Source organism: Schistocerca americana, chromosome 2 (assembly GCF_021461395.2).
Source record: "Schistocerca americana isolate TAMUIC-IGC-003095 chromosome 2, iqSchAmer2.1, whole genome shotgun sequence".
Lineage (NCBI taxonomy): Eukaryota > Metazoa > Arthropoda > Insecta > Orthoptera > Acrididae > Schistocerca > Schistocerca americana.
In genome coordinates this window covers 435,095,663-435,109,372 of record NC_060120.1, presented here as the reverse complement: position 1 = coordinate 435,109,372, position 13,710 = coordinate 435,095,663, and the positions used below count along the sequence as shown (strand labels likewise).

Sequence of the window (13,710 nt, the reverse complement as noted above, 5' to 3'; positions counted from 1 at the left end):
TGTAATTGTGACCATTAAAGGACCTAAAATGATATGGCACAAATTAAAATTATTGCATTATGCTATGCACAGAGGTTTTTCAAGGAAACTGAGATGACTAGTTCCAGTGACAGAAATAAAGTACAATTGGTATATACAAAAACACACGAACATCTATCATCTTTTCTTCCCCGAAAGAGCTCAACAATTTTTTAACTAAATGTGAACATTTATAGATACAAAATACTGATGTCATATATGGTACACTTAATGCTAATGTGCACTCAAAAACTCAGTCAAAATTAAATATTTTTATTAAAGTTAATGGTGATTTTATTATACTCCAGGTACATAGACCAATAACAGATCACTCACTTAACAACAGCTATGTCAATACATCTTCTAACATCATGTAACTCTTCAATATTTGTGGCAAAAATGACTTTGACACAACCTCAGAAACTCTCTCTCCCATTTGTTTCCTTAAAACTATTCTGCAGAGATCTGTGAGACGCATTGGATTATATTTCATGTATTTCATCCAACCATCAATAGAATCTAGGTCCAATGCATCAGGGTTATTTGGAGGTTCAATTTCAGGAAAATTCTGATGCAGATTAAAACCCGCATAAATCAACATACGAATTAGCCCAAAGTGATTTCTTTTTCTAGCTAAAGTAACAAGATCTACACCACATATATTAACATCACACATGTTGACATCAGAACCAAGTCTTATCAGGAGAGCAGCAGCTTTATATTTTTGCAAAAGAATGGCTCTAAAAAGAGGAGTGTCACCACCAGTTAAAGAGTGTGCATTTAAAATAGCACCATGTGATCGGAGGACTTTGACCATTTCAACAAATGTCTGAAAATCAGAGTCACGAGTATATTCAACTGATTCATGTAGTGGTCCGCTCCCTGTTAGACCATTTGAATAGTTGACATTTGCACCTAAGGAAAGAAAAAGAAAGTAATGATAAAATAATATGTAGTAGTTTTTGCACTACACAAATAGATGTGTAGGTTTATTTATTTACTGCTGCAAATAGATCATGAGACATAATTATGGCGCCTGCAAATAGAGAATTTGACTAGTGTTATTAATACATTTAAATTAAAAAATGTCTAGGAACATAGATTTCTCATGGCTAAAAGTTACTACACTTCTAACAAATAACATTGGAGAGAGGATATTGGAATAAGGCAATCTGTTATCACTTAAAGACAAATACATGACAAATGTTTGTAATGCAAATACGATGGATAAAATTAATATAGTATTATAAATAAAATAACTAAACTTCAGTCTGAATATGTGATATGACAAGAGGAATCTGAATGTTGCCTGCAAACTTTCAAAGAAGGGTCTTTTCTTTTTTGCCGAGTATTTTGATGTATGGAACCTTTCATCTCAAGTGGCTTGTTCCACAGTAGCTTGTTCAGTTTGTTTCCTCAATTCCTTTGTGACTATAAAGCACTCAAAATACCTGCACACCTTTATAAGTAAAATATGCCTTGCCTTTCCTCCATCACAGTTTAACTAAAAGAATGGTAGGGTGTTATCACATGTAGAGTAGCACATAACAAAAACTTACAAAACAAAGCATAAGGTGATAACTCTGTCACCATACAGCATAGCACCTGTTTCTAAAATGATGGACATCATGATCATGACAAATCGTACAGTAGTACCTTATTCACTCAAAAACTCCACGATACTGGGGTACATCTTCAGTGATTATGACAACCACAGCAAGAGAGTCTCCATGAAAGAAACAACGAGAACCTCAAAAACTAGACTCTTCATGTGACTCTCAAACTGAAATCCATTGCTATCAAGCCAGGTATTGCTCATGGGGTACGATGACCAACATTAATCCACTGTTGGCCAAATAACGAAGGTGGTTCTTAGTATTTAGTGCAAAGTGTACCGGTGTCTCATCATTTGGGAACCACATAAGCTGGTGATTACTCAGTGGCACATTTTCTAGCCATTCTGGAAGGACTTGAAAGGAAATTGTGTAGTTCCTTGTATATCCAATGAATTTTTATTGACAGGCTCCATACACTAACAGTATATGTAAGTTTTCATCATTCCATATGTGGCTATTTCTACCGCACTTTGAAGTTAAAAACATTATAAACAGATCTTTTTGTGAATTGCAGGAAACACTGGCAATTATCATCATGTTCAACTCACTCATTCAGCCTGACTATATTATGGATAGCTTTTTATACCTTGGGGTAAAACTATTTATCCCCAATTCCATGTGTTACTTCAGGTGTCAGAAGTGTGGCCATACCATAATGAGTAGCAAAGAGTAGGCAACTTGTGGCAAGTGTCTGTCAATGAAATATTAACAATGATGCTCAATGTTTGTGGAGGAAAAGAAAGTGGAAGACCTATATATTACAAAACACTTTTCATATAGTGGTGGAAGATAAGTGTATAAAACCCTACACCCTTGTGTACTTTCCATAACATTTACATATGCCCTAAAGATGTAGGCTCCCAAAGGAAATGTTATATATAAGAGTCAGTCAAATGAAAAGTACAAGCAGTGGTATTTCATGAACACAGCACAGTCTAGATCACATTCCTTTATTGCAATAATATTTTTACCGAATTAGGCTATCATCAGATCTGAAATAGGAGAGTGTGGTAGCTATCACAAGCATTAGGTCATGGATGTCTTTACATTCTTTATAACGACATGTTATTGTTGTAATGTCATACACCAAGTGATTTGGTGGTATCTACAATCTTCTTTTGGAGTTTGGTTTCTAAGATTGCTTAATTTGGCTAGAACTGGTAATTACAATTAAAAATCATGATCTACACTGTGATTTGCTCATAATATATTGAAACATTTGATGACAGAAAGCTGCCTTTCTGTACCAATTACATTTACATGTGCAGTTACAAAATGGCACCTGATCTTAACTCAAGACCACTTAACAGCAATTAACAAGTTAAAAGTAGGAACACCAACAGTCAATCTTACAGAAGAAACTATGAAAGTCATCCCCAAGAGGCCAAAATGTGGAAGGAAACTAAAATCAATATAAATGATAAATAAGACACAAGGTTATGTACATCTTATATCTTTGAGGTATGTAGTAATGACCATCTTTCACAGCATTTGGAATTCAAAAAGTGCATGAGGGAACCATACATCCTCCAAGAAAAATCCCACCCATTGAAACATAATGGTAAAAGAAAGGGGGGGGAAAGGGGGGGGGGAGGTAAGTAAGAGAAGCCTCACATTTAAAATGGTTCCCCCATTCCAATGAAATCTGAATAGGTTTTGGCCACATCTGGCAGAGCTGAGACTTTTAGAGAGGTGAAATCTTTGTTTTTGTATCTCCACTTTGTATCCACACATTGCAAAGGTACTGTACCTAGGACCTATGGCCTTCACAAAAAGAAAAAAATCCAGTGCAAAAAGGGACAAAGATACTATGGCCCTACTCCTCAACCGAAATTAAAATCATCTTCTCTTCCTCTAAGTACTAATCTTACAGGAAGTTTCTGTATGTGCACAATAAGGTGATCATATATTTCCTGTATGTGAACACTAATGACAGTACTTATGATGCTCACATAAACCTTATCACATCAAAGACTGGTAGCTACAAGGCAAGTAGCAATGCAATGTAAACAGTTTTCTGTTGTCAGCTTCAGCCACAATATTCAATAATGTCGATCACTTTATGATACACATGCCACATTTTGAGTGATTTTGCTCTCATCCTCAGGCACAAACAGTGGAAACCTCCGACAAGCTTACACAAAATGAATAAAATCAATCCAATCACATCACAAAATATCAGATGAATTGGCTTCATCTGATTTGGTTTCAACAGACCACTGCCTTTAGCACAAATCCCAATGTATCAGCTTTTTACTAAAACATCAGAAATATAAAGTTATTGCACACACAGCAGATGTCTCAGCTTTTATCATCTTGGCCTGTGCTACAAGATTTGAGCTCATCATCATCATCATCATCATCATCATCATAAGTCATTCATTGCTGAGCATCATGATCCCATGAACCAAGCGTCTCCATCCCGGACTGTTACCAGCTTCTCTTAGTGCCTGCTGAAGAGGTAGACTGGAGCTCTTCTTGATTTGATACATCCATCTCCCCGCTGCTCTTCCTCTTGGTCTCAATGCCCTCGATCTTTCCTTGCAAGATTATTTTCTATAGATTTTCTCCATCTCTTCTCACAGTATGGCCAAAGAACAGGAGAATTTTTTTGGTAACTCGAAAACAGAGGTGTCTGGAGATATCAAGTTGTTCAATAATGGACACATTTGTTCTTCTTTTGGTCTGTTTTATGCACAGCATCCTATGCCAGCACCAAAGCTCAAACACATCAATGCACTATTTGTCTCTGGCCTTGAGTGTCCATGTATTGCAACCATAAAAGAAGACAGAAAACACAAGTGTTTCAACTACCAGGATCTTTGTGCTCTTTGTTACTGCTCTGCTCTGCCAGATCTTGGTGAGCTTCTTCATAGTCTCTCGCCCTAGCTTGATCTCTCTTCTTATCTCATCTTGACAACTTCCCGTGCTGCAGATGGTTGACCCAAGATAGATGAAGGAATGCACGACTTCCAGTTCCTTCAATTGGCCTGTGAGCTGGAGCTGTTCTTCTAGATCAATTATAATGAGTTTGGACTTGCTGACATTGATGTCTAATCTATATGCTAGACTAATGTCATTTATTCTTGTTAGTAGCTCAGCAAGTTCATCTTCACTGTTGGCTAAAAGAACAGGGTCATCAGCAAAACAAAGGCTGTTGATAGTTCTCCCACCAATTGAGATGCCTTTGGTCCAACCATAAAGAGCTTTACTTACTACTAAATAGATGTTGTACAGTTTTGGGGATAGGACACAACCCTGTCTTGCACCTTTTGATACTCTGAAGGAATCAGACGTTCGAGCACTTCTTTACAGATGCGAAGTGATACTGTACACACTTTTGATCAGTGCTATCAAGTGGGGTGGGACACCGAATTCTGCAAGCACCTGCCACAACTTTTCCCAGACAACACAGTCAAAGGCTTTCCTACACTCAAAGAAGCAGATGAAAACAGGAACAAAGAACTCTCTCGATTTTTCTATTATTTGTTTTATGTTGAGGATCTGTTCACGAGTTCCTTTCCCTTCAACAAAATCGGCTTGTTCTGTGGATAAGTAAAGCTGAATGTACGGCTTCAAATGTTGGTTCATGATGTAGAGCAAAATTTTACTTACATGAGATATGAGGGCAATAGTTCAGTAGTTGGAGCAGTTCCGGATAGAGCCTTTCTTGTGTAAGGGGATGAAGATTTGAGCTACACTGAGTCTATTTGAATATCAAGTTATCAGAGTTAAAATAAAGTTCTAGACCTGTTGAATAATACACTTACATCTCTAGCAGCTTGTTAATTCAGAACATTAATGTACTTTTTGTTGTGGGTTGTAATTTCAAACTCTTCTAGCAGATTCAGCACTTGATGGTCGTCTTTGATATCTCTGAGTAGGTCGCCATTACATTTGATTTCTTAAGATTGAAAGCATTTTTATGCTCATTATATCCAGTTGTAGAGGCTCTTCCCATTTGTGCTATTTACATAGCACACTGATTTTGTACACACTGGATTTCTCAAACGCAAATTTTATTTTTTACGCCATGATGTGAAATTAGTAAACTGGAGAAATAGTTTCATTTTTGGCCTAACATTTCAATAAATACCATATATGCAACATAATGTTAAGGAATTCTGATTAATTGCAGATGACAAACTGGAGCAAAATATCAGCTGTACTGCAAGTGTCCAACAGTCACACAGATACTGATATATATAACAATGAAAATAAACAATTTTTGATGATATGATGTAACTGGATAGATAAAAAATCTACTCACCAAGAGGCAGAAGGAGAACACATGTAAAGTTATACATATGCACGCTTTTGGAGCCTGTGGGATGGTTACTCCCAAAGGCCTAACATTGAAAGTCCCTGTTTCTGGATGTAACTCTACTCTGAAGCAGACTATTTTACAGTTTCAAATATAGAAATCTCTTGCACTTACCCATCTAATCTGTGATATATATACTTCATCTGTTGATTTCCACTTCACCAGACTTCTCTCCTCCAACAAAATCCTGCAGTTATCTGCACCTCATGTTTCCTTTTATGGTATTAGCCACCAAGCTAACTTAAAACTGCAACAACATGCCGGGCTTCACCTCAAGAAGATATCCCACCTTCTCCTAAACTACACCAGTAGTGTTTCCCTTCCTGTCCCTCTGCAGCTCCTTAAACAGTCACACCATCAACCACCACTCCTCTCCCATAAACCGAGCTTGGCCAACCTCTGTTAACATCCCCCCAGCCTTGACCACTGCCTCCCAGACCAATAACAAATGATAATCACAAGAACCAGTCACAAGAGTACAGTGTTCTCTATCTCTCGTCTAAAGCACTCCCCCCCTGCTGAATTATCTGTGTTATCCAAGGGTCTCACTTTCAGTCCTAAACCTACATTTAACCATGCTGCTTTGTTGAAGGACCTACTTTCCTTCACACATAATGTTAACTGGAAATGACACTTTGCAAACCAATCTCAAAACATTTCCAATAGCAAACCTGTCAGTGAACCCTGACATCAAAATCATCCTTCCAAGAATTCCTCACGTCCAGCAATGATTCACAACCTTCCCTCAGGTCGCTACAACATAATCCTAACCAGTCCTCTGTAGAATTCCAGGCTCTGCATTCCCTTAACACCATGACTCCATCATTATCTACCCAATAGACAAAGGATCTACCACTGTGGTACTTCACTGACAGAAGTATGTTAGTGAAGAGCTACACTACCTGTCTGACACCTCTACATGCTGCATCTGACATCAAGATCCCATCCTTGTGATTCAAACAACCTGCAGTCTCACCTTAAAACCTCAGGACTCTCACAAGCACTAACACTTCAATCCATAGAACTTCTTACCCTACCCAAACTATGCACCTCCGCCATTTGTCTTCTTCCTAAAATCATGTCCTGAAAGGAGGTGCATTCTATCTAAGATTTTGCACACCACACCTAGAATAGCTTTTCATCGCCCTCCAAATCTCCAATATATCCTTGTCAGACCCTACGCTCCTTCTGCACCCACCTCCTTACTCTATGGCTCCTATCCCCCTGTGACTATGGCTGCTACAAGACTTGCCCTATGCACTCTCCTACCACCACCTGTACCAGTCCTGTAACTGGCAAAACATATACTATCAAAAGGAGAGCCACCTGGGAAACAACCTGTCATATACCAGCTGTTATTGAAACATTGTTCAGCCTTTTCCATCACCATGTCTACCACTAAGTTATCAGTTTCGTGGAGGATGAAATTAGCGTTTAACGTCCTGTCGACAACAAGGTCATTAGGGACAGAGCACAAGATTGGATTAGTGAAGGATGAGGAAGGAAATTGGCCATGCCCTTTGAAAGGAACCAACAGGACACTTGCCTACAGTGATTTAGGGAAATCATGGAAAACATAAATCAGGACGGCCGGATGCACGTTTGAACTGTCATTCTCCAGTATGCGAGCCAACCTGGCCTTAATTTACATTGATTTCTTCTGTCTCAGCATTTCTTCATGGTAACTACTGCTTTCGTCTCCATTTTAGTTTTCCTCATCTTTCATTTTCTGACCTGTCCATTTTTTGCTGTCCCCCTCCCACCTCTATTACATTAAGTGCACTTAACAATATAATGAAAAGGATAGTTACTACTCACCGTATAGCGGAGATGCGTACACACACACACACACACACACACACACACACACACACACACACACATGTGCAAATGCAGCTCACATACATATATGACCACCGCCTCTGGCAGCTGGAGCCAGACTGCAAGCAGGAGAGCATTATAGGAGAGGCAAGCAAGTGGGACTAAGAAGGAGGCTGGGGCAGGGAGGGGGATGAATACCAGGGTATGGGTGGGGGGTGGTAAAGTGCTGCTGGGAGCTTGTAGGGACAAGTTGGAGAGTAGGGCAGCTAGGTGCAATCAGGAAGTTAGACGAAGGGAGGGGGTGGGAGGGGGGGGGGGGTGAGGTAGTGGAAAAAGAGACAAGTAAAAAAGCTGGATGCATTGGTGGAATGAGGGCTTCGTAGTGCTGGAATGGGAACAGGGAAGGGGCTGGATGGTTGAGGACAATGACAATGAATGTTGAGGCCAGGAGGGTTACAGGAACATAGTATATACTGCAGGGAGATTTCCCAACTGTGCAGTTCAGAAACCGTGGTGTTGCTGGGAAAGACTCAGATAGCATAAGCTGTGAAGCAGTCATTGAAATGAGGGACAATGTGTTGGGCAGCGTGCTTAAATGGCTCAAATGGCTCTAAGCACTATGGGACTTAACATCTGAGGTCATCAGTCCCAGCAGTGTCCTCGTCAACAGGGTGGTCCAGTTGTTTCTTGGCCACAGTTTGTCGGTGGTTGCAGCTTAACTTGCAGATCACATGACTGGTTTCACAGGTAGCCCTACCTTTGATGGGATAGGTGATGTTTGTGACGGGACTGGAGTAGGTGATGGTGGGAGGATGTATAGGACAGGTCTTGCATCCAGGTCTATACACAGTATGAGCCATAAGGCAAGGGGTTTGGAGCAGGGGATGTGTAGAGATGGACGAATATATTGTATAGGTTCGGTAGGCGGTGGAATACTCTGTGGATGGGGCAGGAAGGATAGTGGGTAGGACATTTCTCATTTCAGAGCACAACAAGAGGTAGTCAAAATCGTGGCAGACAATGTATAAGTTGCTCCAGTCCTGGGTGGTATTGGGTCACATGGGGAGTGCTACTCTGCGGCCAGACGGTGAGACATGGGGAGATGTTGGGTGACTGAAAAGATAAGGCATGTGATATCTGTTACTGTACAACGATGGGAGAATTACAGTCTGTAAAGGCCTCACTGAGAACCGGACAACTCGTCACTATAGATGAGATGGCCATGGGAGGCTAGGCTGTATGGAAGGGACTTCTTGATATGGAATGGGTGGCAGCTATCAAAGTGGAGGTACTGATGGTGGTTAGTAGGTTTGATATGGACAGAGAGACTGATATAGACATCTTTGAGGTGGAGGTCAACATTGAGGAAGGTGGCTTGATGGGCTGAGTAGGACCAGGTGAAGTGAATGAGGGAGAAGTAGTTGGGATTCTGGAGAAATGTGGATATGGTGCCCTCACCCTTGATCCAGATCACAAAGATGTCATCAATGAATCTGAACCAGGTGAGAGGTTTGGGATTCTGGAAGTTTAGGAAGGATTCCTTTAGATGGCTCACGAATAAGTTGGCATAGGATGGTGCCATGCGGGTTCTCATAGCCATACCGAGATTTGTTGGTAGGTAATGTCATCAAAGGAGAAGTAATTGTAGTTGAGGATGTAGTTGGTCATGGCAACTGGGAAGGAGGTGATTGGTTTGGAATATGACAGATGTTGGGAAAGATAGTGTTCAATAGCGGTAAGGCCATGGACATTAGGGATGTTAGTATAAAGGGAGGTGGTATCAATAGTCTCGAGAAGAGCAATGTGTGGTAAAGGAACAGCAAATGCGGACAGTCATTGGAGGAAATGGTATCTTTTATAAAGGAATATAGGTTGGAGGTGATAGGCTGAAGGTGTTAATCTACAAGAGCAGAGTTTCTCTCAGTGGGGGCAAAGTAATGAGCCCCAACTGGGTGTCCTGAGTGGTGGGGTTTATGGACTTCAGGAAGCATGTAGAAGGTAGAAGTGCAGGGGTGAGGAGAGTGATGGACTCCAGGGAGAGGTTCTGGGATGCACCTGAGGATTTGAGGAGAGATTGGAGATCCTGCTGGATTTTTGGAATGGGGTCACTGCAGCAGGGTTTGCAGGTAGATGAATCTGACAGCTGGCGGAGTCCTTCTGCCAAGTACTTCTTGTGGTTCAAAACAGTGGTGGAGTCTTTGTCAGTGGGTAGGATTATATGGTCAGGATCAGTTTTTAGGTGGTGGATTGCGAATCTTTCTGAGGATGTAAGGCTAGTTTGCATTTTGAGGGATTTGGGGAATGATAGTGAGGCAAGGTTTGAGGTTAAAAAATTCTGGAAAGTCAACAGGGGATGATTTGTGGGTGGGGAGAGGGGGGTGGGGTGGATCTCAGTTGGATGGAGGAGTGAACTGAGTCACACAGGGTTCAACATTGGTCTTTGGTTGAGTCTGATTGGTAGGGTTGGTAGCGAAAAAGTGTTTCCACTGTAGGGACTGGGAGAAGGAAGAAGATGTTTAACAAGTCCTGCACCACTGAAATTGGGGGGTGGGGCAAAAGCTGAGCACTTTGGAAAGGATAGATACATCTGTGGGGCTAAGGCTTTGTAAGAAAAGGTTCATGACTGTGTTTTGGGTCCGTTTACATTCTGTATTTTGTGTGGTGGTGGGAGGGAGTTTTGGAGCATGGGGTAAATGTAGGAGGTCTGTGAGATAGGATTTGTCAGTTATGAGGGGACATGAGGGATGTTTGGAGGTTTTTGCAGAGGTGGTGGGCAGTGGTAGTCCAAGGCCAGAGTTGGAAGTGAGCAGGGTGGAGGGTTTTTTGAGGTGGCATTGTGCATATTGCTCTAGTTCCTGGAGTGCAAGAGTTTCAATGTGTGTTATGGGATCCAGGAATTTTGGATTGCACAGCAGGAGAATTTTACAGATAGAGAGAAGGTATTTCAAGGAGGTTTGGGCCTGGTTGATATGATTTTGCAGGACTAAAGTTGGTGAGGGATAAAGACTGATGGAATCTGAAGAGATGGAGGTCACTGTGGAAGGAAAGCTGGTAGCCGGAGATGGGTAATTTATGTAAGGCTATTTGGGGGGATTCCGTGGGCCAAGCAACAATGCAGGAACAGTATATGGGGCTGGGTTCTGTCTAGGGATAAGGAAAATTTTCTGTATTGATGGAGATGGAGGGAGCAAGGATCCATGGTAGTGGAAAAAACGCGTAAAAATACGTAAATAATGAAGAATTCCATAAAAAAAATCCACAAAATTACACTCAAACATGGAAAAATCACGAAATGGATGAAATGGGGGAAACAAGATGAAATCTGAGGGAGTAGGCCAACAGCGAAAGGCGAAAACCAAGTGAAATTCACATGAAGTCGCAATGAGATCAAAGAAAAAATAAAAAAATAAATAAAGAATAAAAACATTTGTAATGTGGCTTGCAGGTTTGTGGGTGGATAAGTGTGAAGAAGGGGGATGGCAGATGTGACTAGATTAAGTGAAATTAGTATGCGCTAACTGGAATAGAGGGCTTGAGGAGAGTTTGGGAGGATGATACAAGTTCATGTGGGGACAGGAAATAACATGCGAAAATATGCGAGGGTGATGCAGGGAGACTGATCACTATGAAGGAATAAGATTAATAATATTGGCAGGAGTAGTGTGGGACATGAGATGCTACACCAACAATCAGCATGGTATTGTAGCCACCTGTTGTGCGCAGCCAAGATGGTTGATATAGTGTGGCTTGTAAATAGAGTGTGCAGTGTGGTTTGTACGGTGACAAGAGAAACACACGAGAGAAGAGAAAGAAGGACAGACACTGAGTGAAGTGCACTGGCTTTTCAGACATTCTAACTTATACACAATGTTTTAGCAGTAATCTCTGTCTTGCATATTACCGTGTCTTTGACATTTAAACTCTCACTTTTTCAAATCTCATCCAGTGCAGTCCCCAACAATCAGTCTTTCCATCTTATTCTGCCTGGGAAGTCTCCCCTGACCCAGAATTCTGGGTGACTTTTCGAAATCTACCCCTTTTCTTAAACTTCTTCAATACTCTTCCTTGCCCTTTAACCCTTCTACCACAGGAAGCAGACAGTGGCTCCCAAAGCTTGCATATGTAAAACCTTTTTTTTTTTTTATATGTGTCTTCTTCTTCTGATGCTTGGTGAGTAGATTTTATTAATATATCAAACTACATTAAAACATCAGTATGTATTAAGACATAATGACAATGGAAATTCCTGGGTAGAACAATACCTACAATAGTGGAATGACAGCTCCACTCAGTTTTGAAAGGTCGACTCAGTTTTAGCAGACCGATGTGTGGCACATAAACATACTTAACAGAACACAGTATCAACTAGCTTTTGAACTCTGGCTCATTTTCAGGCAGACATTCACACACAAAACTACACAGACAGGCAAACACACACTACTATGGGTGTGGGGACACTGATTATTAGGAAGGAGATGGCTGGGCTTATGAGTGTGGGAAGGAGCTAGAGAAGAATGCACAAGGTGAGAAGGAGTTAGCGGCATAGTGTGAGGCAGTAGCAAGAAAGACATGACTCAGCAGCTGAACAACAAAATGAAAGGAGTTCTGAGGAGGTAGAGAGAGAGAGAGAGAGAGAGAGAGAGAGAGAGAGAGAGAGAGAGCAAAGGGGGGAGGGAGGGTGAGGAAGGGGGAAGACAGTATGGTAGAGAGAGTGAGGGGTGAGGAATGGAAAGAGAGGGACGGGGGTCGAAGGAATATATATTTTGTTAATAATGTTATGGCTGTAAATACCATTCTCTCACAACTGTGTAAATTATCATTTAAAATTTATTCACAGTTTCTCTGACAGAAAATAAATGAACCCAGTGACAATCATGAAACTTCACTGAAACATGTTTTCCTGTTAAACAAGAAGAATGTATGTTTTCTCAAGACGGAACAGTATTTCCATAATTATACATTTGGAAGCAAACACAGACAAAAAATGAGCTTCAACCACAAGACGAAAGTAATTATTGTTTCAGTAAGTTCTCAGTTTAACATTTTACAGTTTGAAAATATTTGCTACTTTTTTTGGTATTTTACCATAATATGGAAAAGTAACTATCTTGGAGTTATTCCTTTCATTTGAATTATGTTTATCCTTTTTGTCATGGAAGACTTTCCCGATAAGCATTTTCTTTGGTTAGTATCCTAACTATACTTAGTAATGTAAAGATGAATAAAATTAAACAGCATCAAATTAATATAAATGAGGAAGCAGCACCTTTTCCCAGAGTAGCAGCTTTCTTTCTTATTTATTGGGTTACACTTAGAGAGGCATAAATACAAATAAGATTAAGCTGTACTGTACAGTGATAGTTTATTTCCAATGCAGTGTATAGATTAATGTTCTAAGAGTTGCTTCTCTCTTGTGAATGTGTACATTGACTTACTGTCCAACTCTGAAGATTTTCCTTCTTGGCAGGATTTACAGAATGCAATGTATGTATGTATGTATATACGTGTGAACGATGCAATTCTCTCAACCATTTCTACTTTGTGGAGACTTTTACTGTAGCCTACGGCTCAGATAGTGAGATTATTTACTTGACCCATAACCGGTAGCACTATATATATGCAGTAAGCAATGAGCACATTGAAATGGGCTGGAAACAAACCCTCTTCCACCATGTCATGTCACCTAGTGTGAGCCAGTGGTCTCCGAAGCAGGATGAAACTGCTCACATAGCTCAGTGGCTTATTCAGTCTATATGCTCCCTACATTTGTATCATTACCCTCTTGTTGATGATCTGCACTGCAAGCTTAGACTATGTCTGGTGCTTATCTCTGGGTGAATTTCTCATAATGGTATGATGGATTTGGGCTTTATTAACAGACTTTCAGTATTTCACAGTGTTCACTTTTTGCACAACCTCAGCCAACCAGAA

General features: G+C 40.6%; 1 protein-coding gene across 5 annotated transcripts in view; it reads right to left on the bottom strand.

Moving 5' to 3' along the window:
* Window positions 1–286: 286 nt before the first annotated feature.
* LOC124595355 (serine/threonine-protein phosphatase 6 regulatory ankyrin repeat subunit A-like) overlaps window positions 287–13,710 on the bottom strand; it is a 195,438-nt gene continuing 182,014 nt past the window's right edge. For all 5 annotated transcript variants that reach the window (XM_047134074.1, XM_047134070.1, XM_047134071.1 and 2 more), the window contains exon 7: window positions 287–933. In XM_047134074.1, coding sequence (XP_046990030.1) covers window positions 365–933 — 569 coding nt within the window. In that variant the 3' untranslated portion in view covers window positions 287–364. The remainder of the gene's footprint in view (window positions 934–13,710) is intronic.